The following is a 27,726-nucleotide window of genomic DNA, read 5'->3' on the forward strand; positions in this document are numbered from 1 at the left end:
TTTTGCTTTGAAATTCATTCTATTCTATATCATTCCCAGTGTGTTATAAAACTGCCCAAGCCGTGACTCATCTCTGAACAAAGTTCAGAAATTCATCTGGTCTGTAATGAGTCAAGTTTAGAAATGTAGTTGTCCCACTGATCACCAAATTCCATTCATTCTTCCTTCACCTCCCTAAGGATGGCATTGAAGAAAATTATGACAAATTATGATAATTCTTCAGTTGGTCATATGGTTTCCCTCCTGGGGCTTATACTGCTATTGTAGATGGTGAATCCAACAGGTTTCTGTGCTTCCTCCATGTCATCAAAGCCACTCACGCACCTCTCAGAACACCTTACGGAAGAGGAAGATATTAACAGAAAGATGGCATGAGCAGATCACAAGAGTGAAAACATAATCTATAACCCCACAGAGAATGTAAACTACTTTAAAACAGGTGTAGTAAAGAGCAAAAGAAAATTTAACTGCACATTAGGGGAACTTGAATTTATCCCTGGGCTATCTTTAATTTCACACCTTTTTTTTTAAATTTTATTTAATTAGTCAATTTAGAATATTTTTCCTTGGTTACAAGAGTCATATTCTTTCCCTTCTGGTAGCTGATGCTCAATCCCACTGGGTTTTACGTAGATGACACCTTTTTTGTTCCATTTTTATGTAATATCAGACCTGGGTAGCTGATGGGCAATCCCACTGGGTTTTACGTAGATGTCACCTTTTTTGTTCCATTTTTATGTAATATCAGACCTGGGTAGCTGATGGGCAATCCCACTGGGTTTTACGTAGATTACACCTTTTTTTGTTCCATTTTTATGTAATATCAGACCTGGTTTGGGGTTGATGTGGGGATCCACCATGTTACTTTTTCCTGGTGCTGCCCAAGATGATGGATCTCCTGAAAAAACTTCCCCAAAGAACCTAATTAACACTACTAAAACTGATTCATAACCAAGCTGGTATGAGTCACTTTTTCTTCACTATTGTGGGCCACTATATGACTGGTATAATAATTAGGGCAGAATAGATCTTCCCTCTTTGAGTATTAAAATACAATTTGAACCAGGTCCTGTGATGTCCAAGCCAGCCTTCTGGCTATTATATTAGTTCTTTTTTCTGTCTCTCTCTCTCTGTGTCTCTATTTCTAGACCTGTCTTTGACCCTGTCTCTGGATCTCCATCTTTTCCCTGTCTTCTTCCCTGTCTGCCTTTCTGCCTCTGTGTCTCTCCCTCAGAGGAGGAACCCCGGCCTTCGTTAAGGCTCACAGTTAAAGTCTAGTTGCTTCTGAGCTCTTCAAGAAGGTAGGGAAGGGAGGCCTCCTTCACTGCTGAAGCAAATGGTCCCTTTGGATTCTCTTTTTCAGATTTCCTCCTTCTACATGCCAGAAACCATGTGTTTCCCCTCGCCTCCCATTTGGCCCTTTTTGGCTCTGCTACTATAGTCAATATTAGCCCCTCTGCTCAAACACAGAGATAACCCAGACTACCAATCCTGCAACATGCCTGCCTTGGCTCTGATCAGCTACTGTGACCCGCATTGGCCAGAGTTCCGGTAACCATGACAACACAAGCCTGGCTGACTCTGAACTCTGCCCAGTTCTGCACCATCTCTGTGACCTGTGACGATTTCCTGATTGGTGGCCCTGCAGTGCTCAGTAAGTCTGACCTGCCCCTACCGGGTCTTCCAGACTCCTTGGCACAAAGCACAACAATCGTCTGTGTTGAGGCCAACCCATTGCAGGAGAAGCAGAAACCCTCCAGTAGCAGACAGCACTTCTTTTACCCAGCCCTCAGGTACTAGGGAAACCTTTTTCTTTATTAAACTGGGTTGGGGCCAGAGAACGTGCATTTCAATCTCAGCTCTCTTCCTTCTTATTTGGGTGACCTTGGTTTGGCAGGCTACCACCTACCCGGATCCTAGTTTCTTCCTCTGTAAATTAGAGGACCCCCTTGGCCCTCTCAACTCTGAAACTATAACCTTCTAGGCCTACCGTGCTGGTTAGATCAGATCTGGAAGAGGGACAAACTCAGTTATCTTCCTCCACATCGTCCTATGGCGTAAAGCTGTCATCAACTTAGCATCTGCTTCCATCGTGTCATGTTAATAGCCGTTAAGAGCTTCCTAATTGTTCATGGGAGCATTAAGGTTAGCAGATACTTTCCTCGAGCAACCTGATGAGGGAGAGGGTGTATTTTTTTTAATTATAATTTTATGGGTATCAGGAGCTTCCAGTGTGGAATGCCCCTTCCTTGCATATATATTTAGTCCACAACTATACTAAAAAAAAAGTTAGAGAGACTTGGAGTACAGAGAAGCAAAGCCTGAGGGCACACAGCCAGGGTGAGGAAGAGGGAAAATCAGTACCTGAATCTTCCTTTAGATTGAAGGACTATGTCCCCTCCTGCCACTCACTCTATCTAACAGGGTACCTGGAGGCAAGAATGATGATCCCTGCTCGAGAAATGAGGAAGCAAAGCCAAAGAGGTCAAGTGCATAGTTTAGGTGACCCAAGAGAGTAGCTACCGTTCAAACCCAGGTCTTGTGTCACCAAGTCCAACACTCCTTGTACAAAGCAACAGATGTGTCAGCTGCTGCCCAGGGTAGTCTGAGCCAGATTAAAGTGCAATTGGGAAATACTAAACAAAATAAATCACGGTACAGATAGAGCACAGGTCATTTTAGTATATGGTTTTCCAAGTCAACATTCAGCCTTCAGAGATCTTGATAGACCATTGATGGTCCCTGTTTCTATCTGAGGTTGACAACCCTGTTCTAAAAGACAGCTTCCTGATGAGATCTTTGAATTGACTCTCTGGTCCCTGGGCAAGGTCTATAGTCCTGGGCGGGAGGTGGGATGGGGTGAGGAGAGCAGCAGAATCCCCCCTCAGGAGCATAGGATCAGAGATCCAAGGCTGAGAGGAATCCAAAAGGCCAACCTAGTCAAATCCCCTCCATTTACAGAGGAAGAAACAGGAGCAGAGAGGTTCAATGAATTGCCCAGGATCATACAGGAGGGCCATTGATAGAGCTAAAAGGTACCTAGGAGGCCATCTGATCTGGTCCTCTCTGACAACCTCGTTTCATTTATAAAGGAGGAAAAAGTCATAGGAAAGTTAAATAACTCAACCACAGTCATTGAGGTTCTAAATATCTATTTGGGCTATTCAGGGAGGGCTAAAACCTCTTTTTTGAGGACTTGCTGAACTGTTTTCAAGGCTGCTTTCCTCATTTGATGCCCCCAGGCTCCCAGTGGTGGCCACACACCAGTAAAGTCATGTCAGCAGACAGGTTAAACCAGGTTGAGGGTAACCAATAGGAATCAAAGCCATCAGTGAGTTGGGGGGAGGTCCACATGGAGCCTGTGAAGACTTCCCCCAGGGAAGGGGTAGATGAGAACAGTTTGTTCCAATGACCACGAAGGCTGCTGAAACAGGTTCTATGGAGTCCTTAGAGCATGGTCAGACACTGAAGAGGCCAAGGTCATCCAATGCATCCCAGACCATTGTCAGTCATCCTGACTTTTGTCTTGGACTTGGATGACTTTGGAAGAGAGTGAGGCTGATAACTTTGTGCAACTCTGTCTCACACAAGCAAGTTAAGACAAAACCTCCTGATTCCATTGGTCCTCTTTGAAATGAAGAGCAAACATCAACAATTAATGATGGGCTCTTCACCCAAGTGCTCTGAGCTCATGACCAGAGCCCTCTCCATTTCTGCAAAAGCTTTGTTTGATTTCCCAGCCTTGGGCCTGTCCCTCCTCCAATCCATCAACTGCCAAGGTGATTTTTCTGAACTGTAGGTCTATTCTGATCAAATCAGGAGACAGAGAAAGAGACAGAGAGTTAGAGGGAGGGAGGGAAGGATGGAAGGAAGGAAGGATGGAAGGAAGGAAGAAAGGAAGGAAGGAAGGAAGGAAGGAAGGAAGGAAGGAAGGAAGGAAGGAAGGAAGGAAGGAAGGAAGGAAGGAAGGAAGGAAGGAAGGAAGGAAGGAAGGAAGGAAGGAAGGAAGGAAGGAAGGAAGGAAGGAAGGAAGGAAGGAAGGAAGGAAGGAAAGCTCCAGTGACTTCCTATTACTTCCAAGGTCAAATATACTTTAATAGCTCATCATAAGCTGCCCTCTTCAGGCTATTTTTTCATACTTTAATCATCTCCACTCATTCTATAATCCAGCTATACAAGTCCTCCAATTTCTGTGCTTCTGAGCTCTCTTCTGGCCCCCATATCCAAAAGGCATCCTCTGTGTCTTCACCTTCACCTTGTGTTTCCCTGGCTTGTTTCAAGACTCAGGTCAAGTTCCACCTTCTGCAGGAAGCTTTTTCAAGTTCCCCTCAAATGCTAGTCTTTCCCTTTCAGATTATCATCCACATATTATATACCCATTTTGTACCTGTTATTTCTTCATATTTTGCCTCATATTTGTCTTCCTTTTAGGAAGCTCTTCAGGGCAGAAACTCTGGGTTTGTTTGTTTGTTTTTTGTTTTTTTTTTTCATTTTGTCTTTTTTGTATCCACAGAGTTTGACAGAGTGCCTGACACATAATAAGTACATAAACTCTTGTTGGATTGTCTCTCCTCAACATACCTATAGATTTTTAAATTAAAATGCTTCTTGCTGGACATGATTTCCCATATAGGGTGTCTCCTCCCATTCAAATGTAAGTCCTCTGAGTGTAGGGTCAGTGAATCCTTTTGTATTTTTAAGTCTGGTGCTTAGCACAAAGTAAAAACTTCATGAATGGGTTTTATGCATCCATTTATTCCCTCATTCCTTCACCAAGCCAACATTTGCCTCTTTCCAGCTCTAGATGTTGTTCTTGGGGGCAGAAGGGAATTCCTGCTTCATCGGACAGTTCTTGTAATACTTGAACACAGCTATGTGTACCTTCTTGCCCATCTTCTTTTACAGGCTAAACATCCCCAGTTCTTTTAACTGAATCTTATACAGTGAGGACTCAAGACCCTTCACCACCTTGGTTGTCCTTCCCTTTACATTCTCCAGTTTATTAATGGCCTTCCTGAACCATTGGCTTAGAATAGAATATAAGACACTTCCTAGCTGTATGACCCTGGGCAAGTCACTTAACCCCCATTGCCTAACCATTACCATTCTTCTGCCTTGGAACCAATACACAGGTAAGGTTTTAATAAACAAACAAATAAATAAGAATAGAACACAAGACTTCAGATGATTCTAACCAAGGCAGAGTACAAACATATGCTTATTCCTAGAAACTATGTTGTCTAATCTACTTCAAGTATTTGAGAAAATAAAAGTTCCTTGAGGGCAGATACTACCTTGCTTGCTTGTTCAGAGTTTAACACCTTCACTGGCTTCTACTAAGCACTTCGTATTTGTCTCTCAATTAGCTTTTCGGGTAGCCACATCATACTGCTAGTTCATACTGAATCTGAAGTCCTCTAAACACCCCAGATCATTTTTGGATAAACTGCTGACTGATCAATTTTGTCTTGTCCTGAATTTATGAAGATTGTTTTTTGAACTTCAGCAATATACACAAACTTCCTTAGTAACATAAAAGCTCTAGTAAGATCATTGACCCACTCAGATACACCCCTGAATTACTTAAACAAATTATTAAAATTTTTAAATGGGAAATGGACAACCTACAAGACATCGGTACCAACTACAACAATTTTGTTCAGAAATTAAGACAATGTAAATTAATTGCCACAGTGGGAAAAACAAAGAAGCCCAGAAACTGCCTTAGCCAATAGATCTGTGACTTGTTTGCACAACAGATGACCTACCAAAGGTTAAACCAAGTTAAAATACAAATTCATTTGTAAAATCTTACAAAGGAAGAAGGTGGGTGATCAGGAACTATATAACTTTGTATGGCAGAGAGAAACGGTGGAGGGAAAAACCATCCTAAAGAAATCTTGGCAAGACAACCAATTAAATATAGTCACGCTAATGGCATTTATTGATAGAAATGAAAAGCAGAGTACAAACAGTAGAAAAATGGAAGATTTGAAGGGAAAAAAAAAGCTTTCCAACAAGGCATTTGCTCCCTACAACAGAATGGAACTAGTACACTTGGCCCCCAATATCATAGCCCCTGAGGTGTTTATAGAGAGGACAGGAAGGTACTAAAGAGAACAAGGAAAACAATCAGATTGGATCATGAATTTATAGAGATTAACACTGGAAATGATACGCTTCTGAAGATAAGGCAGTGAGAGCCTGATATAGAAGGTATCTGAAGGAAGGGAACCTAAAATGGTGTAGGAAAAAGATGCCAGATTTTATTAATGCTGAAAAAAAAGATGAATAAGAGAACAACAATAGCCACTGCCCAACTCTGTCTTCATAATCTTCTCCCTTTCTACCTTTCCAGTCTTATTATTTTACTTCCTTCCAGAAGCCTTATGGAGCAGTGAAACAACATAAAACACCTCTCTTGCCTGTCCATTTTCACTAGATGTCCCTAATGCCTGGAATTCTCTGCTTCCTGACTTCCCTGGCTTCTTTCAAGACTCAATCAAAAAATCACCTTGCTAGTTTTTCTTGGTCCACTACGCTAATGTCTTCCCTCTGAGAGTATCTCCACGTTACACAGTACACAGTGGTTTGGGTCTCCCATTAGATTTTGAGCTCCTTAAGGGCAGAGAGACTATGATGGTTATTAATATAACTGAAGGCACTTCATATAACTGAGGGCTTTAATAGGGAACAAGTAGGCTTTCACAAATGATATCCAGCAGTGGATTATATCTACCGTCTCATAATTAACGGGAAAATGTAGAAAAGATTCTATTACATTTGTTGTTGGTTTTGGGTTTTATAGTGCATTCTATGGTCACAACAAACCCCAACTCAACAGACTCCTTGGTACTCTAGAGAAAGGGGTTTCCTATCCATATGTCAAGATAATTCAAGACTCCTTGGGGGCAAATGACAGAATTCTCTTCAGAGGCTTTCTGATAATAATCATCAGATGCATAAAACAATTAGACATGTTTGCTACATGTTTCTTCCACTGTGATGGAGGAGATCTATAATAACTCAGAGGAGTTTGGGCTGTGTATCCACATAGGAAAGATCAAGTGGGTGAAAAACGTTCACTACCCAGATTTCAACAAGCATTTGCTTATAGAGCCTGTCCGACATCATACAGGAAAGATGGATGAAAAATGAGTTGGACCCAAAATGGAAAAAGAGATGGAGACTGAACTGGATTGCTATTGTGAAACTGTAAAGCTTTAGCTGATCCCAGACTTTTCATAAAAGCAAGGCTGATCTTTTCATTATTAACACTTTGTCAATGTTGTTATATGGCAAGAAGAGAAGGGACACCACTACCTTCAAAGAACTAAAGATAAGCTTTGTGCTGAAAGCAATGGGAAGTCATATGGTGGGGATGAGCAAGAATGCTCCCAATGTGAATGTGAGTAGATAAATAGGCAGCTAGGTGGCACAGTGGATAGAGCACTGGGCTTGGAATCACTAAGAATCCTCTTCATAAGTTCAAATCTGGTCTCAGAGAGTTACCAACTGTGTGACCCTGGGTAAGTCACCTTTAACTCTCATTGTTTCAGTTCCTCATCTGTAAAACCAACTGAAGAAGAGAATGGTAAACTACTGCAATATCTTTGCCAAGAAACTCCAAATGGGGTCACAGTGAGTTGGACTCTATAAGTTCAAATCTGGTCTCAGAGAGTTACCAACTGTGTGACCCTGGGCAAGTCACCTTTAACTCTCATTGTTTCAGTTCCTCATCTGTAAAACCAACTGAAGAAAATGGTAAACCACTGCAGTATCTTTGCCAAGAAATCCAAATGGGTCATAGTGAGCTGGACACAACTGAAAATTAACTCAACAACAAGATGAGAAAGAAAATGCACAGACCAGAGTTGGTGTTTTTTCATTTGCTTTTTTTTTTCAGGATTAATAATATTTGAGATTTTTTTCCTAGGCCTTTTTAGTATCTTTCAGATTTTTTTTAAAACAACCCTTCATGGGGGTAGATGGGTGGCTCAGTGGATTGAGAGCCAGACCTAGAGATGGGAGGTCCTGGGTTCGAATTTGGCCTCAAACACTTCCTAGCTGTGTGACTAAGTCATTTAACCCCCACTACCTAACCCTTACCACTCTTCTGACTCTAAGATGGAAGAAGGTAAGGGTTTAAAAAACAAAAACAAAATACCCTTCAATATTCTTACAATTTTCTTAGACACAATACAGATTTCTCTTAAGAATATCTCATCTAATCTGACTGCTTTTCCCATTTTTGTTTAGTGTTATTTCTACTTTGTTTATAACCACATCTAGGTATGTGACATTGGAAACCAAGTACAGTTGAACAGTTGATTTCTTATTCTTTGTGGTAGTTATTTTTTTTAAGTATTCATAGATAGCTTGCATATTTCTTTTGTTTGTTGCCTTCCTTCCATTTTCATCTTTAAATGCCTTGTGTATGATTTTGCTTGGTTGAGCCTCTCCCTAAACTTTTATTTAAACTGGTTCCATTCTTCATTTTTCATTAGAATCATTCCATGCTTCTATCTGCTATATAGGACAACACTGTTCATAATCTCCTAGCATCCTCTATAAGATTTTTTAAATGATTTTAAAAAGATTTAAATTCTAAAACGCTATATACTTTTTGACTGAGATCTCACTCCTCTTGGCACTAAATCATGTTTGTTACCTGAATTACTTTTTAGGTTCTTTTGTTTTCCTTGTTATAGCAATTGATTTTCATCAGTTAAATTTCTGTGGCTCTAGCATTGCTTCTATCCATTATTCATTTTTCATTATCAGTACTTTGTTTTAATGGAATGCCATCTTTTCTTATTTTTATCCTTTCTCTTAATTTTGTACAAATTTTTATCTTCGCTCTAATAAACTGGGAATCTGGCTGCACTAGAGCCAGCTAATTCAAAAATGGTTCTCACATCAGTAGCAAGTCATTTTTTATCCATTAAAATGTCATTTTTCAAAGATTATTCAGTGTTCAAGATGTCTAGCAGCTACTAATTCTTTTCTCAGACAGTGCCCACAATGTAGCTAAAGCTGTGTAGAATACATAGAAATATTAGACTTCTATATCACGAGCATTGTCTTTGAGGAGAAATATTTTTTGCTATCTTTACTTGTTCTAACCCTTACACTGAAGTCATTGTGTATGAACATGTATGTGAATTTAATTTCTTCCCTCTCTCTCTTTCTTTCCCTTTTTCTTTCTTTCTTCCTTCTTTTCTCCCTTTCTCTCTTTCTTTCTTCCTTTTCCCCTTTCTTTCTTTCTTTCTTTCTTTCTTTCTTTCTTTCTTTCTTTCTTTCTTTCTTTCTTTCTTTCTTTCTTTCTTTCTTTCTTTCTTTCTTTCTTTCTCTCTTTCTCTCTCTCTCTTTCTCTCTCTTCCTTCCTTCCTTCCTTCCTTCCTTCCTTCCTTCCTTCCTTCCTTCCTTCCTTTCTTTTTTCCTTCCTTCCTTCCTTCCTTCCTTCCTTCCTTCCTTCCTTCCTTCCTTCCTTCCTTCCTTCCTTCCTTCCTTCCTTCCTTCCTTCCTTCCTTCTTTCCTTCCTTCCTTCCTTCCTTCCTTCCTTCCTTCCTTCCTTCCTTCCTTCCTTCCTTCCTTTCTTTCTTTCTTTCTTTCTTTCTTTCTTTCTTTCTTTCTTTCTTTCTTTCTTTCTTTCTTTCTTTCTTTCTTTCTTTCTTTCTTTCTTTCTCTCTCTCTTTCTTTCTCTCTCTTTCTTTCTCTCTCTCTTTCTTTCTCTTTTTTTCTCTCTTTCTTTCTTTCTCTCTTTCTTTCTCTCTCTCTTTCTTTCTCTCTCTCTTTCTTTCTCTCTCTTTCTTTCTTTCTTTCTTTCTTTCTTTCTTTCTTTCTTTCTTTCTCTCTCTCTTTCTTTCTTTCTCTCTCTCTTTCTTTCTTTCTTTCTTTCTTTCTTTCTTTCTTTCTTTCTTTCTTTCTTTCTTTCTTTCTTTCTTTCTTTCTTTCTTTCTTTCTTTCTTTCTTTCTTTCTTTCTTTCTTTCTTTCTTTCTTTCTTTCTTTCTTTCTTTCTTTCTTTCTTTCTTTCTTTCTTTCTTTCTTTCTTTCTCTCTTTCTTTCTTTCTTTCTATCAACACTGGTTGCAATGCAGAAGAGCAGTAAGGGCTAGGCAATGGGGATCATGACTTGCCCAAAGCTATACAGCTAGGAAATGTCTAAGGCCAGATTTGAATGCAGGATTTCCCATCTCTGGGCCTGGCTTTGGATCGACTGAGCTACCTAGTCTCCCCCATGTAGATTTAATTTTAAAGATTTTGTCAAGTTCTTTGATAATTCCTCTTTCTTGATCTTGACATATGGTAGTACAAATGCTGTAATAATTTTTAAAGTGGTCTTTTTTCTTTAAACAAGTTTTCATGAGCACTTGCAAGGTATAATGACTTAGAACTTATGCAATGCAAAGGACATTATAGAAAAATAAAATAGGGAATAACTTTATTGACAAGTTTTGCTCTAGAGAATGGATCAAGAAATGCAACTCTTGGGGCAGCTGAGTAGCTTAGTGGATTGAGAGTCAGGCCTAGAGATGGGAGGTCCTAGGTTCAAATGTAGCCTCAGACACTTCCCAGCTATGTAACCCTGGGCAAGTCACTTGCCCCCCCCCCCCCCATTCCCTAGCCCTTACCATTCTTCTGCCTTGGAGCCAATACACAATATTGATTCCCAGATGGAAGGTACGGATTAAAAAGAAAAAAAAAAGAAATGCAACTCTACTTTTAGCAGTGATGTGGAAGGATGATGGTGGTAGAATAGTGTGTGTACTGTCAGATGATTCATTGTATTCATAGGCTATGATGAACAACTTTTTGTTGTTTTATAGGAGGACTCATTTTTTAAAGGGATTGTTGGAGGACAGAGCAAAAAAAAGACATCCCCCAAATTGGTTGTTCTTTGAAAATAAAAGGCATTGTGGTTCATATTTTTTCAGCAGAATTTATCCTAAAGTGAGAATAGGGAAATAAGGAATCCCAGTCAGTGTCTTATTAGAAGACAGAATTAAAAGAAGAAAAATAAAGCTGACATTTATAATAGCTCATTACATGCATTATCTAACTGATCTTCAAAACAATCAGATGCAGTGGGTGGTAGAGTCATTATCATTATCATCATCAATATTATCTTGACTTTAATGAAAAAACCAAGACTCATTGACTTGCTTTGGGTCACCATGCTCATAAATGGCAGAGCTGGGTTTCAGATCTGTGTTTCTTAATTCCAGATGCAGCACTCTCTTTTTGAATAAACCACAGCTGCCTCTAATAAACCAGAGAATCAAAAATCAGCCTAGCTTGGTGATAAGAGCACTGCTATGGCAAGTCATGAAACCTTGTTGGGGCTTGATTTACTCATCTGTCAAAAGTAAGGGGCTGTGTGAGTTCCCCCCTGAGGTTCCTCACAGCTCTCTCTTTCTATGATAATTAATTAAAAGATCAGAACAGCAGTGTAGAGGTCAGGGATCCAAGAGTCCAACTTGTTTTTGCCCTTAGTCCAGGAGTATTGCTAAATCAAATCATCCCCTCTCAGGACTATCAGAGCTGAGCACTGATGTGTAACCACTCAGCAAAAGGTAAACAGTACAGAAACTTTGGGGTCTTCTTAGATTTCTTAGATTTTTCTTCCCAGAAAAACTACTTAGCCAGTACTCTTGTAGAATTCTCAGATCAACTCAACTTCCAAGAAAGGCATCCTATGCTTCCTGAAAAATCTTCTAAACTCCCTCCATTCCTTTCAGATTCCTACAGGACAAGGTCAACTGTTTTCCAGTTGGGTTGTTTTCTCAGCAAGGGTTGCATTTTCTCTTTTAGCTTTCCACTGAATGAGGAAAAAAAACCAACAACATAGCCTGTTCTTAGCAGATCTCAATCAGATACCGAGTTGAATTATTAAGCTAATTTTCCTGGTCAAAAAACAAAGTTAGCTCTAGCAAAAGATAAAACCTGGCACATACTCTGGACTCATATAGACCAGATTCATCCTGAGATCTACCCCCCAAAATCACAAATGTTTGGCTCATTATGCCCATCCTGGCTTCACTTTAGGAAGTCTCAGAACATAGCTTGTTTCCCCACATGTGAATGAAAGGGTACCCTGGGATCTCATTATAACCCATTAAGCTAACAATGTATTCACTAGCTGTGACTCTCTGAAGTCACTTAATCTCTCTGAATCTCAGTTTTCTCATCTAAAAAAAAATGGGGATAATAATAGTATCCATCTTCCAGGGTGATTGTGGGGATCAAATGAGATAATAATACTTGGAAGGCACATACAGTTCTCTTCTGAGAACTTGGACAACTCTGGAAGGGAATGTACTTAGAGCCAAGAAATCTATTTAGGCCAGGGACAGAGATAACTCCTCCCCTTGGGCCCACGGGTGGGTGAACTTGGGGAGTACTACTTAAGGGAGTTGGGTGTCCCCAATATTGCTAGTAGAGAGAGCCTGGGGGACAAATCCAGGATAATACTTCTGGGCATCTCCAAAAGTCGACATCTATTTGAAACAGTGGGAAAAGAAGAAATAAATGCAAAAACACTTGGAAAACAGGTAAATTATGACTAATTAACCCATCTTCTCCATTATGAAAATGGGGGCTATTTGCCCTAGCTCTCGTCTTTCTCCATATCTTACCCCCAACAATTCCTCCACGTTTATGACCAGCAAATTATTTCAATAATTAGATCTACTTCGGAGATATTGAGGGTTCGATTCCAGACCATTGCAGTAGAGCAAATATCACCATGAAGCAAATTTAATAGACTGGAGATCAGAGTGCAGAAATTATAGGGCTTCAGGCTCCAGCTCCCTACTGGGTGTATTGGAGCTTGGTTAGTATAGTAGGGCCCATTTTCTCTCCAAGCCTCCTTTTGTTCATCTGTGATATGAATATGGCAGGCTTCCTGCTGTTAGCCTGTTGGGCTGGGTTAGAGGCAGTTATTTGCAAACTCTGATGCACCACAGGAACATACTGAGCACTCAATGACTCTTGGTCTTGGAGATCTCGTTCACTTCTTGACTCATGATGGCCTCTCTCGTGGATAACATTTCTGCCTGCAGACATCGTAGAGAACTTAAATCGTTACCAGGAATGGTGGGCAAGGCTTGTCTGATGACTGGGGAGGGAAGGGAGCTTGGGGAATATGCTGGATAACGCCATAGGCTTGGGCAATTGATGCCATCATAATTATTGTAACTTGTAGTTTTGGAGACACACCTTGGGAAGGCAGGAGGTGTTCCGGGTCCCTCGATCCCTTGGACCTTCCCTTGGAATAGTGCCTTCCTTCTATTCTGCACCGATCTTGAATGATCCTTTTTAGTACATCGATGCTCCCCCAATTAGTGATGGCCTCCCCAAGGGAAGCAACTTTCTGTGCTTTTGCCTCCCTTTTTATCCTCAGCACTTTGCATGGTGCCTTGTGCATGGTATACACAGAAGAAATCTTGTTGACTGACTGGAGAGGGGATGTGGAGAGAGTTGTTTAGTCAAATAACTCACCTGGAGATGGGGAGTTGAGAATTAGGGCAAGTGACCTGCTTACAAGTTTCATTCAAGAAGCAAGGTGAAGGGGACAGCTAGGTGACTCAGTGGCTTGAGAGCCATGCCTAGAAATGGGAGGTCCTGGGTTCAAATCTAGTTTCAGACACTTCCTAGCTGTGTGACCCTGGGCAAGTCACTTAACCCCCATTGCCTAGCCCCTACTGCTCTTCTGCCTTGGAACTGGTTCTGTGGATTTTAAAATTAATAATAAATAACTACATATTATCTTTTAAAAGTTTTATTAATAATAACTAGCGCAAAAGAACTGCCTGAATTCAGCCAGGTGGTAGATCCAAAAAGAGGAAAGGGAGGAGTTACAGCCACTTAAATACAATCACACAAAATGGGGGGGGGGCAGGAAAAGGGAATTTTGGGAAATACTAAGGGACTTCTGGGGGACAAAGTCCAAAGGCTCAAAATATTCATTTATACAGTTCTAAGAGGGAAGGGAAGGGTTTTAAAAAAAAAAAAAAGCAAGGTAAAGAGAGAGCTTTAACCACCTACTAGCACGGGGACTATACTTATTATCTTCTTTTGGCCTCAGTTTATCCATTTGCAAAATGGGCACAATAATAACTGTCGCACTGACCTCATTAGGGTAATTATCAAATGAGAGAGAGTATATGATATATTGACAGAGCATCGCTTCTGGAGTCCCAAGAAGGGTTCGAATCTTACCTCTTGGGCTTATTACTTGTAGAATCATGGGCAAGTCTCTTAATCTCCCTGGGCCTCAGTTTTCCTTCTCTGAAATAGGAATGAGATGAACTAGCCTCTTCTAGGTCAAAGTTTATGAGCCTATGGCCTGGTCTCAGCACTCATCTCACAGGTTAGGTACAAGGATCAGACAGACAATTTATGTCAAGTGCTTCGTAAGCCATCATGTGCTATAGAAGGACCAGGTGTCATTATTATTATTATGACGCAGATTCTACAAAGATGGCAAAGGGTAGTGATCCAGCCCCATTCCATGGCCTTTGAGGCTGGGACCAATCGTCAACTGAGAAGCATGATTTAATAGGAAGATGGAGCTAAGGTCGGGCCAAAGTCCTGGAGCTGGCCAAACGCTTGGATAATCTCTTAAACTGTTAACTGTTCATTTGTGACTGTCTCCTCCCCAAACCCTCCTCCAGTTACCTAATGCTTATTCCCTCATTGGATTTCCTAGCAAAGTTCCTTTTAAACGAGTGGGTGGTTGGCGTACTAAGGTTAGACAGGAGCAACAAGAACCGGTAGATGGGAGCAACGGAGACACTGAGTTCTTTCAGAGGAGAGTCCCAGTTAAGGCAGGGGAAAGGGTGGTAACTTGGAGCCTGATGGGGCATAAGTGAGCCAAGAGCAGAATGGGTAAAGGGGAGGCCCTCCTAGCAATGGCATCCTCCAGCTGGAGCATCCTCCATTGGCTAGGAGATTCCAAGACACATCAGTGTGGCTCTCTTTTACATCTCCACCTCTGACTCTCATCCTCTTCCTTTCTTGACCCTCAGAAAGTTAGCCTGAGCATCTGGCCAAGATGATTCTTCTCCGTAGCCCTCAGATGCTGCAGACCCTGGAAAGAACCTTGAGGAAGGACATTCCTGAGTCTCTAAAGGTAAGCGTGAGCACTGACTCCCACCTTCCAGTGAATCCATCATTCATGTACTTCCCCTTCTCTCCACTCATGCAGTCAAAGCCTTAGTTGGGTCCCCCATCTCTTCCTCCCTGGACTTCTGCAACAGCTTTCTTTACTGCTCTCCCCTCTTATCCTTACTCCACATAGCTGCCAAAATTGTTTTCCTAAAATACACACACACACAATGATGAACCCTTAAAGGAAGTCTTCCCTAACCCAGCTCCCAGTGACCTCCCTCCCCACACCACAGTGTGTTCATGGGTATTTATTATGGATGTTCTCAGATAGTGTCCCCAAAGTCTTAAAAGTCCTCATGCATGTTCAGCTTTAATAGCTGGTATGTATAGATGTGGTCTCCCCTGTTTGTTTATTTATCCATTCATTCATTCATTTACTTATTTCTTTGTTTATTCATTCATTCATTTATTGGTTTGTTTATTTGATTATTTATAAAAACCCTTACCTTCCATCTTAGAATCAATACTGTGTATTGGTTCCAAGTCAGAAGAGTGGTAAGGAATAGGCAATGGGAGTGAAGTGACTTACTCAGGGTCACCCAGCTGGGAATTGTCTGAGGCCAAATTTGAACCCAGGATCTCCCATCTCTGGGCCTAACTCTCAATCCACTGAGCCACCCTGTTGTCCCTCCCTTGTTATTTAGTAAGTGGCTGAGCCAAGGTTCAAACTCACAAATTCAGATGATTTCTAGTATCCTGAGCTGTAAGTTCAGGTCCTATTTATTTATTTCATTATTTTTTAAAACCCTTACCTTCCATCTTGGAATCAAGACTGTGTATTGATTCCCAGGCAGAAGACTGGTAAGGGCTAAGCAATGGGGGTAAAGTGACTTGCCCAGGATCACACAGCTAGAAAGTGTCTGAGACCAGATTTGAACCTAGGACCTCCCATCTCTAGGCCTGACACTCAATCCACTGAGCTACCCAGCTGCCCCCTCAGGTCCTATTTAGAAGCAAGAACCAAGAAAGGAATTCTTGCACCCTGAAAGAGTACCCCAAGGGTCCATGATTTCCTAACTCTGTGTCCTTAGGCAAGGCACTCCCTTTCTGGACCTCAGGTTTCTCATCTGTAAAATGAGGAGCTCTGGTGATGAGGATCTGTAAGTCCCCTTCCAACTCCGATGGTCTGGGATCCTTTGATGATGTTCAGAACCAATTGTTTTGTTCTTAAAACTCTTTATAGGGAAAGTTTAACCCTCCTAAGTCCAAGGAGGTTGCTTGAGACTCAGGGAGGTCACTATGGTACTTCTTAGCACTGTGGGAGCTAAGTGACAGGCATGTTTGTGTGGGAGATGGAAGTTGAACACTGGTCTCTTCTACTCCAAATCTGACAATGGATTAGACAAGTTTAGACAATCCTTCCCTCCTGTGTGTGATTGGCCAGCCACTGGGGACTCTGAACCCCAACAACAGATGATTTGTCTAATCAGCTTATCACAAAATAAACCTCTATCTGTCACTAAGAAGAGTATTTTCTTTAGATTTGAAATATCATATTACAAAGTATTCCTTTTCAGCTCCTTTCTGTCTTTGTATCCATTTAGTCCTGATTCTAGCTTCCGCCACTCCCCTCTCCCTAGAAATGGTGTCCTCCCTCCCACAAGAGAAAATGTAAGCTCCCTGGACCAGTTTTCCAAAGCATTCCTCTCTGACCAAATGGAACTACAATTCCCACAGCTAGGTGGTGCCATGATGCGTGGAGGGCTGGGTCAGGAAGTTGTGAATTCAAATCAGACCCCAGATACTTACCAACTAGGGAAGAATAACAGAACAGCACTTACCTTACAGATTTTTTTGTGAGGATCAAATGAGATAATATTTATAAATGTCTTTAGCACAGCCTCTGGCATGTAGTAGATGCTGAATAAATGTTTCTTCCCTTCCCTTCCTTTCCCTTTCCCCCTTCACAGACTCATGGCCTATCGCCACTCTCTTTCATACATTACTGGAGAACTCCAGACCATAGGAGTTACAGCTGAAAGGGGACTTACACATCTTCCACTCCAACCCTCTCCTATTTTATTTTAAATTTATTTTTTTAAACCCTTACCTTCTGTCTGTGAATTTTAAAACTATTCCACCCTAATCAGACTGTACTTTAGAAGATCTGATTTAGCTATTTCCTGATCAGTAACAATGGAGATACTTGGAATAACAGAATCAGGCCTTGGAAACTCTATATTTCTCCACCCTCCTTAGTTTAACAATATTAGGAAGGTCTGCATCAAACTCAAGATTTAATTATCTGAGGAAATGGCCTTCAACAAACATGTGCAGAAAAATGGACAAACCTCTGGGCTGTCCTAAGTCAAGCTAAGTGATCATTGGTACAGATGAAACACAGGAAAGTGACATAAAACCGTCCATATAAGGCACATCACTTCCTCTCTTCCTCTTTCCCTGGAGAAGTGACTGTGGCTGAGAGTGTGTGAGGTGTTTCGACATCTTGGAGTGTTGGTGGTGAGTTTTGCCCTTGAGCTGATTCAGATTCAGGCATCTTAGCTGAGCCTCTTTGGAGGTCAGGCTGATTCTTTCCTCCTTCATACTCAAAACCTTACTTTCTAGATCTCCTAATCTTCCCACCCAGTACTAGCCCCTTCCTTCTTCTTAATCTCCTCCACTATATCAATTAAATCATCATAAATTTCCAGCTGACTTGGGTGTTTCATTAGGATTTTATAAATAAAATCCTTGGTGACCAAAATAATTATTACATTCTGTCTCAACCATAATTTTAACCTTTACATGTCTTAGAATCAATACTGTGTATTGGTTCCAAGGCAGAAGAGTGATAAGGGCTAGGGAATGGGGGTTAAGTAACTTGCCCAGGGTCTCACAGCTGGGAAGTGTCTGAGACCAGATTTGAACCCAAGACCTCCTGTCTCTGGGCCTGATTATCAATCCGCTGAGCCACCCAGCTTTTCCTCTCATATTTTATTATTATAATTTTTTCATCCTCACTTTAACCAACACCAAATAAAATGGGCATTTTCATATTCAGAGCAGAAAAGAAAATGTGCAGTTACATGAAATTGCATGGCTCTATTATGAACAGTTTGCTTTTCTTTCTATAAGTGTAAGTTTTGGTTTTGACTGATCTAAACTGCATTCTTTCCCTCTTCCCCATTGGGAATAATGCCTGGCACATAGTAGGTGCTTAATAAATGTTTATTGGTTGATTGATTCCAGTATAAGTTAGACTGGATCAGTGGTTTCTAACTCAAATAGAGACAGGAGTCACCAAGTCATACGTAAGGATACAATCCCTGTCAGGACATATTGACTCATGTGTCAAGGAAGTTCATCCTCTCCCTCTCATGAGTAGCTTGACCTGTTCATCGAACATTCCTGAAATAATACAGTTGTGCCAGGTTTGCATCCCTCTATGTGTTGTACGTCAATAAAAGTCAAGTCTTTGGGCTTGTGAGGGAGAGAACTGAGAAGAGAAGGAAGGAGGAAGAAGTCGGGAACAGAGCAGCCAGGTGAGAGGGATGGAGGAAGAGACTGGCAGGCTAGGGACCACGTGGTCAGGTTACTTATAGGAGTGATTGTCTATGCTTTCCAATAAGCCTTATAAAATATAAGTATTTTATATATTTATATAAATAAATATAATACATATATTAAATAAATATATAAAATAGAAATATTTTAATTCTTACACTTGGAAAAATACAAATTAACATTATGTTTTATTCTTTTTTATCTTGTTAAAGATTTCCCAATGGCATTCAAGTCTGGTTGGGGTAGCCACCAGCCTTGCATGAGTATTTATTTGCCCCCTTTGAACAAGATGACCTCTGAAATTCTTTCCATCTATGAAATTCTGTAGTTTTATATAAAATCAAGGTGTTATTATTATCCCATAGGGGCAATCTAAGCTCCATAAGAGTAGAGATTGTTTCACTTTTGACTTTATACCCCTAGTGCCTAGCGCAGAGTAGGTATTCATCTTTTCCAGGAAGCCTTCCCTGATCCCTCCTTATTCCAGTGCCTTCCCCCTATTGACTCTCTCATTATTATTAACGAGGTGTTGAATTGAATTGGACTCAAGAGTTCCATTCTTGCCTTTCCCCACTGCTCCCTTCAAATGCCCCTGGGGAGAGGTATTTGAAAGGGAGCAGTGGAAAGTGTTGGACTAAGATTCAGGAGTGATGTCTCCCACTTCCAAGTTGGAAGATCATTCACACATCTACTCACCCCTCTCAACTTAGACCTTCCTCTGTGTAAAACGGGGATCTGCTTGCTTTGCCTTACTCCAAAATCTCTTGTCCAATTCAGTGTGAGACCATGAGTTGGTGTTCATGAAATGCTTCTCAGCTGAACACAGCCCACTTTCCAGAATACAATCCAAAATGGGTTGGGTCATAGAAATGAACAATAGACTCAGTCAGAGACCTGAATTCAAGTTTGGGTTCTGTTACTCAGTAACTCTGTGACTGTGATTTGGGCCAAATCAATTAACTTCTCCCTTCTGATGGCAAAAGTCTCCTTGGCCACCCTTTCCAGTACTGACTGCATGTTCACCGATCCTTCTTCTGGACTCTTGCAATAGTCTGTTGATTGGTGTGCCTTCCCCAAGACCAGTCCATCTTCTACTCAATATCCAAGGGATCTTCCGACCTTGTTACCCGCCCTTCCATGACTCAGACAGTTCTTTATTGCCTCCACTTTCCTTATATAAAAAGCCCTTAATAATCTCTAGTCTTCTTTTTCCTTACTTATATGCTCTCAATCTTATTCTCCTTTCTGCTCCACTCCCCATGTAATGAGATTTCTTCATTCTTCAACCAAGAGACTCCATCTCTAGCCTGGAGGCATTTTTACAGGCTGTCACCATGACTGGAATGAATGCTCTTCTTCCTCATCTCCTGGTTTCCTTCAAGTTCCAATTAAAACCTCATCTTTTCCAGGAAGCCTTCCTTGATTCCTCTTCCTTCTAGTGCTTTCCCTCTATTGACTGTCTCTCGCTTAACCTGTCTATGGCTTGTCCGCACATAGTTACATCTTGTCTTCTTCCCCAAGAGACTGAATTCCTTGATTTCAAAGACTGCCTTTATCTTTCTTTGCACCCCCAGTACATAGCCCTGTGCCTGATACATAGGAAAGAAGCATATAATAAATGTTTATTGGCTGAATGGATGATATGTCATCCTAGCCCACTGGACTGACTCTCTGACTTCCCTTGGCTGTCTCTCCAGGTTTATGGCACCATCTTCCATATGAACCTGGGGAATCCATTCAAACTGGAGGCATTGGTGGACAAGTGGCCAGATTTTAAAACAGTTATTGTCCGGCCTCAAGAGCAGGTAAATCACTTGTTTTATCTCCATGAGGCCAAGTTCACCACCCCTTTTTACTTCACCAGTAGCAAAGCTAGAATACTTGTGTTACCTGGTCAGTAACTTTGCCCGGTGTTCCCATTCCTTCCCACCTCCTGGTCACTTGACTTTCTTTCCCTTCTTCCAACCTGCTCAGGAAATGAGAGATGATTTAGATCACTACACCAACACCTACCAAGTTTATTCCAAGGATCTCCAAAGTTGTCAGAATGCCCTCAAGTCTTCAGATGTCATCAATTGGAAGCAACACCTGCAAATTCAAGGTAAAAATGGCATGGATTTGCATTAGCCAATCAATAAACTCTTCTCCAGTCATCAGGGAACAAAGCTGACTTTTGATTGTCAGACTCCAGTTCCTAGAGGCTACAAGATCCATATGAATCAACAGTGCAACATGGCGGCCACAAGAGCTAAGGGGATCTGAGACTCCATCAGGAAAGACAGAGTGTCCAAGACTAGGGAAAGAATAGAACCAATGTACTCTGCTATGGTCACACCACACTTAAAGGGTTATATTTAGTTCGATTATAATCCACATTCTTGGAAAAGGATATTGGCAAGATGGAACACATATAGAGAAAGGAGACCAGGTTGGCTATAGGCCTTAAAATCATTCCATTGCAAGGACTGGTTGAGAGAACTGAGGTGTGTAACTTGGGGAAAAAAAGTTCGGAGTGGGATTGGAGGTGGTGGTGGAATATGATAGCCGACATAATTCTTTTCAGCCCTGGAAACAGGATTGTCAACAATGGGTGCCCATTTCAAAGAGGAAAATTTAGGTTTACTCCCTGGGAAAACTTCCTAATGATCAGTTCTGTAAGAAAGCGGAATGAGCTGTTTTGAGAGGTAACCAGCTTCCCATCACCATCACCAGAAATCTTGAACTAAAGATTGAATGACCACTTGTTGGGGATGGCGAAGAGAAGATTCACAGTCGTGTACATATAAAGAAAAGCCAATCTCTAGAGTTTCAGTTTCTATGATTCTTCCTAGTCCAGTGTCTTTTTAAAAAATGAAATAATTTGGAGGCAGCTGGGTAGCTCAGTGGATTGAGAGCCAGGCCCAGAGATGGGAGGTCCTGGGTTCAAATCTGACTTCAGATACTTCCTGGCTGTGTGACCCTGGGCAAGTCACTTAACTCCCATTGCCTAGCCCTTACCACTCTTCTGTCTTGGAATCAATACACAGTATTGACTCTAAGATGGAAGGTAAGGTTTAAAAAAAAATGAAATAATTTGTTAGTTACATGAAAATACTCAATTAACTCCCTCCCTCAGCTCCTCCCACTAGAAAAGGCATCATTTGACAAAAAGATATAGAGAGATATAGAGATAAAACTGTGTGTGACTTATTTCTATTCATCCATCCTTTCTCTGGACTTGGATGTACACAAGTTGTTCTTCAAACAATAGTTCTGGTGCTGTAGATGATGTTCTCTTGGGTCGGTTCTGTTCCTTTCACTCTTCATGATTTCCTGGAGGTCTTTCCAAACCTAGCCTGTTCATCATGTCAGGAGCCAATTGTGTTTTCCCAAACGTCTAGGATCTCCTTTGGGAGAATATTCCCCCCAGACATTAATTCTGCTGGAAGTCTCTCTTCGCTGTGTCTGAAAAATCAGTCACCGAGTTTGGGTTTCCGTTTCTTTTCTCCTCTAGGTTTACAGTCTGGCTTAAACGAGGTGATAAAAAATGTGGCAAAGGAGAAATCAGTCCAGGTCAAGATGACGAATCGCAATCTCTACTTGATTTCTGAAACGCTGAACAGACACGCGCCTGATGAGCAAACTGGGGCTAAATCAAATTACAAAACTCAAAAACCAAAAAAAGATATGTAAGTTGTCTACAAACTGAGTCCTGCACAGCTTGGGTACTTGGGCAGCTAAGTAGTACAGGTCTGGAATCAGGAAGACCCTTCCAATCCCACAGCAGACATTTAATCGTGCTGTGATCTTGGGCAAGTCATTTACCTTCCTTTGCCTCGGTCTCCTCCACTGTAAAATGGGGATAATAACAGAAGAGCACCTACCTCCCAGGGTTATGATAAGGATTGTATTTGGAATAGTGCCTCGCATGGTGTCTGGCACTATATTACCTTTGATTCCCTTTGGATATCAAGAAGTCCAGAAGAGGCATAGATTTGGAAGGAAAGGAACCGTTTTGTTCTGGCCAGGTTCAATTTGAGTTGTTATAAATGTCCAAGGAGCAGGTGAGGGAGAGGACTGGGCTGATGGTTCTTGACAGCATCTACCTAATAATAATAATAATTAATAATAATTAAAATATCTAAGAATCTGGGTTGGTGCTTAATGGGCAAAGATACTCAACTGGAAGACCCAACACTCAATAATCCTAAGTATTTAATAAAGGAATGTTTCTTGTATTGGACCTGAAGAGGTCTTGTGAGCCCAGCCAAACTGCCTAAGGTCTGGGCTCAAAGAGCACCAAAAGGACTTTGTTCTTTGCAAATTCCGACCTTTTCCTTAAAAGATGCCCATGTCCAAATTCAAGGAGACTAATTGGGTAACCAGTTAGAGGAAACTGACCTGAGGTATTTCACCCATCTGTGGTTTGATAGGGATATGGGAACTCCCATCCCAGATCCATATTCCAGCCCTTCTTTTCTGGGTCTGATAGTGCTCTGGCACTCTTAGATCCCCTAAAAATGCAGGCCCTGGTGGTCAATCTTGTGGGGGTGGAGCCGCTCCCAAAGTGAGGTCCTTCTACAAAGGACACAAGGCTGATGGCTCACTCCACTCCAGAGCTTGTGATAAAGGAGTGCAAGAGGACATTGTTCTCTGGAAAGCCCATATTCTGCAAAAGATAAAAACAAAACAGAACAACTTCCAGGAAGGATGACTAGAAGATGAGATAAGCCAGTTTCTGATATCATATTAGCAAGTGAAAGGAGAGGAGAAAAAAGGGAAGAGGCCAGAGTGTCCAGAAGTTAGATTTCTACCCATTAGCCAGATAATGAAAGCCTTTCGCTTACCCTTGAGGAAACTTTCTTTAAGGTCACCCAGGGAATGCTGGGCTCTCCCTCAGTTCAAATCCGGCCTCAGAGATGTCCTAACTGTGTGACCCTGGGCAAGTCACTTAACCCTCTTTACTTCAGTTTGCTCATCTGTTAAATGAGTTAGAGAAGGAAATAGCAAACCACTCCAATATCCTTGCCAAGAAAACTCCAAAATGGGGTCAAGAAGAAATGAACATGACTGAAAAATAAAACGGAGAACTTCTCTGAACCACCAAAAACCATACTAATAGCATTGATAGAGCATTTTAAGATTTGAAAAGCTCTTTTAAAAAATACTTTAAGGGGGCATCTGGGTAGCTCAGTGGATTGAGAGATAGGAGGTTCTAGGTTTAAATCTGGCCTCAGACACTTCCCAGCTGGGTGACCCTGGGCAAGTCACTTGCCCCCCATTGCCTAGCCCTTACCACTCTTCTGCCTTGGAGCCAATACACAGTATTGATTCCAAGATGTAAAGTAAGGGTTTAAAAGAAAAAGAAAGAAAAAGATAGTAAACAAATGAAATCACAAATTTCTTATATGTTTAGCTTATTTTTCTTCATATTTACATAATGATTCCAAGATGGAAGGTACGGATTTAAAAAAAAATACTCTTTCATCCATCTTCAGGTGCTAATATTATCACCATTTTACAGATGAGAAATAGAGGTACATGCTCTAACCACTGAGACACTTAGCTTAGAGTTATTTCTTTTTGCCTAGAAATATTGATAGAAATAGGATAACTTGGGGGCAGTTGGGTGGCTCAGTGAATTGAGAGACAGGCCCAGAGATGGGTCCTGGGTTCAAATATGGCCTCAGATACTTCCCAACTGTGTGACCCTGGGCAAGTCACTTGACCCCCATTGCCTAGCCCTTACCACCACCAATACACAGCATTGACTCCAAGACAGAAGGTAAGGGGTTTAAAAAAAATAGGATAACTGAAGTCCTCTGAATAGATGGGGAAAATGATACAAAAGCCCTTTCCAGAAGGTAATTTACTCTGGACCTTCGACATCTAGCCCCAAGCTATCATGAGCATGATGAGCAAACAGTGAGCTACAGCAGTTAACCACAAGAATCACAGAGTTTTAGCACTGGAAGCAACCTCAGAGGCTTTAGACTCCAACTCAGAGCAGAGCAGAATCCTCTCTGCCAACAATTAGTCATTTAGTCTATTTCCCTCATTTTACAGGTAAGGAAATTGAGGCTCAGAGAAGTTCACAAGTCCAAGATCCTACAACTAGTATCAGGTGGGATTTGAACCCAAGATAGGTAGATGAGGGAACTCAGACTCTGATCTGGGAATTCACTGTTTGTTTCTGCCAGTGTTAAGTAACAACTAACTGTCTATGAAAGGCGCGTTTTTCTTCTGCTTAAAAGAAGAGGTAATGGAGCTTGGCTAATACTTCACACTGACTTGTCAGGGAGAATTAAAGATTTCTTGAAAGAATGGAATTGCTTCAAGAGAGGGGAAAAAAGCTCTCTGAAAGGCAGAAAAGAAACCCAAACCAGTGTGGGGAGATCAGAGACAGAAAAAGAAGGAAAGCTGGCGGAGACAAAAACAGTCCACTGGTGGCCAAGGCTAGATTGGATGGAAGGTAGAGAAACGACCAAGAGGGAAGAATGGGATCTGCCCAACTTTGGGGGCTCTTGAATGGCCTGGCCACTTCCCCTAGGAAGCAGAACTGGATTCTCAGAGGAGGAGGCAGCTTCTCGTGTTTTAAGGAACTATTTTGGGCTTCCCCCCTTCCATCCCAAGGTGTCATTAAGAGATAATAATGATCAGAGGATGAAAAGGAAGCACAATGGGCAGCTCTCCTTTCCTTAACATCTCTCTCCCAGAGAGGAGAGCACTTATGCTTGAACTGCACCTTGAAGGAAGCTGGGGGCTTTAAAATAAATGGCGATGGTAAAGGAGAGAGGGAGAACATTCTAGGCCTGTGGGGACAACCTGTTCTCCAGGATCTGATATCTAGAAACTTAGAAGTCACCCAAGTGGGGGAGGGGGGGCAGCACAGATGGATGACTCAGTGGTTTGTGAGCCAGGCTCAGATATGAGAAAGGAAGGAAGAAAAAAGAGAGAAGAAAAAGAGAGGAAAGAAAAGAGAAAGAAAGGAAGAAAGAAGGAAAGAAAAGAGAAAGAGAAAGAAAGAAAGAAAGAAAGAAAGAAAGAAAGGAAGGAAGGAAGGAAGGAAGGAAGGAAGGAAGGAAGGAAGGAAGGAAGGAAGGAAGGAAGGAAGGAAGGAAGGAAGGAAGGAAGGAAGGAAGGAAGGAAGGAAGGAAGGAAGGAAGGAAGGAAGGAAGGAAGGAAGGAAGGAAGGAAGGAAGGAAGGAAGGAAGGAAGGAAGGAAGGAAGGAAGGAAGGAAGGAAGGAAGGAAGGAAGGAAGGAAGGAAGGAAGGAAGGAAGGAAGGAAGGAAGGAAGGAAGGAAGGATCACCCAGTCCAAAGGATTGAAGCTGCAGGAGGATTTCAGCTCAATATAAAGAAAAACTTCCTAATTATCATCTCAAAACAAAGATGAGGAAAGCAAGGTCCAGAGAGGTCAAGTGATAAGTCCAAGGCCACTTAGCTAGCAAGTGTCTAAATGAAAGTTTGTACCTACCTTGTTTGGTACTGTAGCTATGGTGTGAGCGCCATGGTTTTGTTGTTCAGTTGTGTTTGACTTTTTGCCACTCTGGGGGGGTGGGGGGGTTCTTGAAAGAGATTCTAGAGTGGTTTGCCATTTCCTTCTCCAGCCTATTTTACTGATGAGGAAACTGAGGCACATTAACTTGGAAAAAAATACCGAATTATTAAATAGTCAGAAAAACCAAGTCTTTAATCAGGAGCAGGATAGTGTTCACTATTTAGGCCTCCACACAGAGGAACGTGCCCCAAACCATACAGAGCCGAAAGCCCTGGCACTCTGGCACACTATCCCTGGGAGTACCACTCCGTGAGATGTTAGCTCCAAAGAACAAAAGAATTTGGGGAATGTATATGCCTTTTGGGGAACTGGGAGCCAGGGAGTATGGTTGATTGGCTTTACAATGGCTACAAAGAAATGAGGAGTTCTAGACAGAGTTATCAGGGAGAGGCTGATGCTTTACAATGGACACAAAGGGGAGAGATCCAGCCAAGGACAGGGCTACCTGGGAGAGGACTTTGACACAATGGGAGAACCAAAAAATGGCACTTAACATCTAATTGAGGCTGCTAACCCACCTAAAGTACTTTAAGGTCTATTATGGACCTGGGGTCTCCCTTCCTGGGGAAGGGGGGGCTCTTATGTGGCAAGGGCAAACTCGGGGGTCTTTAGATCTCAAGTTGCTCCAAACTTGGGGTTTCTAGATTTCAAGCTGACAGGCAGATTGCTCAGGGTCACAGGTCTAGCCGGATTTGAATTCAAGAAGATGAGCCTTCATGGCTCTGGGTCAGGCATTTAAGTCACTGAACCACCCACCCAGCTGCCCCTTCCTTGGTCTAACATCGCCCTAATGTGCGCCATCTGTTAGTGATTCTTGATTTTCTCTTTCTCCTCCAACAGCGACTCTAAGAGATTTAAGATGTCCTCTCTGGACCCCACTCATGCCTCTTTAGTAAACGACCTCTGGAGCTTTGGGGGGAATGAGAAGAGCCTGAAGTTTATCTCGCGGTGCATCCGGCACTTCCCCAGCTACTGCCTGCTGGGGCCAGAGGGGACTCCAGTGTCCTGGGACCTCATGGACCAAACTGGAGAACTCCGGATGGCAGGAACCGTGCCCGAGTACCGTGGGCTGGGCTTGATCTCCCATATCATTTATCACCAGATCCAGGCTCTGGACAAACTGGGCTATCCCATGTACTCCCACATCGATAAGGACAACCAGCCCATGCAGCGCCTGAGCCAGACCATAAAACAGATGCCTATGAAGTGCCACTGGCAGCAATGGAACTGTGAGCCCGCTGCCAGCTCATCAGCCAAGGAGAGTGGAAGCCAGAGCGATGGCGGGAGCAGGGGCGCAGGCTCCTCCTGAGCACAGCCTGGGCTCCTCCTCTGGGAAATCTGGGAGTGGGATGGATGGCGTGTTGAGTACCTTTACCAGATGGGCCTCTCACTGTAGACCATCCAACTGAAGTAGGACACACTGATTTCCTTGTATAAGTCTTATTATAATAACAAGATGATTGGCTATCAGTCTTCCAGACCCTTTTTTCCCCCTAACCTGGTCTTTT

General features: G+C 41.9%; 1 protein-coding gene and 1 long non-coding RNA gene across 4 annotated transcripts; one reads left to right on the forward strand and one right to left on the reverse strand.

Annotated features, from left to right (window-relative positions):
* Positions 1-2,546, reverse strand: LOC103099469 (uncharacterized). The gene is made up of 2 exons (XR_469553.3): positions 1,266-2,546; positions 1-336 (listed from the first exon to the last, which is right to left on the reverse strand). It is a non-coding gene; the product is annotated as an uncharacterized LOC103099469 (long non-coding RNA).
* Positions 1,562-27,683, forward strand: GLYAT (glycine-N-acyltransferase). Of its 3 annotated transcripts, none has more exons than XM_056801698.1 (6): positions 1,562-1,654; positions 15,033-15,136; positions 20,376-20,483; positions 20,653-20,779; positions 22,172-22,346; positions 27,059-27,683. In XM_056801698.1, exons 2-6 carry the CDS (start codon positions 15,059-15,061, stop codon positions 27,525-27,527), a joined length of 957 nt encoding a protein of 318 aa, XP_056657676.1. In that variant the 5' UTR covers positions 1,562-1,654; positions 15,033-15,058; the 3' UTR covers positions 27,528-27,683. The 3 variants fall into 3 exon arrangements, with proteins under 3 accessions (XP_056657676.1, XP_056657674.1, XP_056657675.1); XM_056801696.1 differs by having other exon boundaries at positions 1,575-1,793; XM_056801697.1 differs by lacking the exon at positions 1,562-1,654 and adding an exon at positions 14,668-14,777.
* The last annotated feature ends 43 nt before the right edge of the window (positions 27,684-27,726 follow it).

Source organism: Monodelphis domestica, chromosome 6 (genome assembly GCF_027887165.1).
Source record: "Monodelphis domestica isolate mMonDom1 chromosome 6, mMonDom1.pri, whole genome shotgun sequence".
Lineage (NCBI taxonomy): Eukaryota > Metazoa > Chordata > Mammalia > Didelphimorphia > Didelphidae > Monodelphis > Monodelphis domestica.

Bases quoted from the DNA above. Each gene is read 5' to 3' on its own strand.
- GLYAT (XM_056801698.1), top strand. From the start codon at position 15,059: ATGATTCTTCTCCGTAGCCCTCAGATGCTGCAGACCCTGGAAAGAACC. The intron at 15,137-20,375 runs GTAAGCGTGAGC...CTGTCTCTCCAG, and splicing joins ACATTCCTGAGTCTCTAAAG to GTTTATGGCACCATCTTCCA. The intron at 20,780-22,171 runs GTAAAAATGGCA...TTTCTCCTCTAG, and splicing joins GCAACACCTGCAAATTCAAG to GTTTACAGTCTGGCTTAAAC.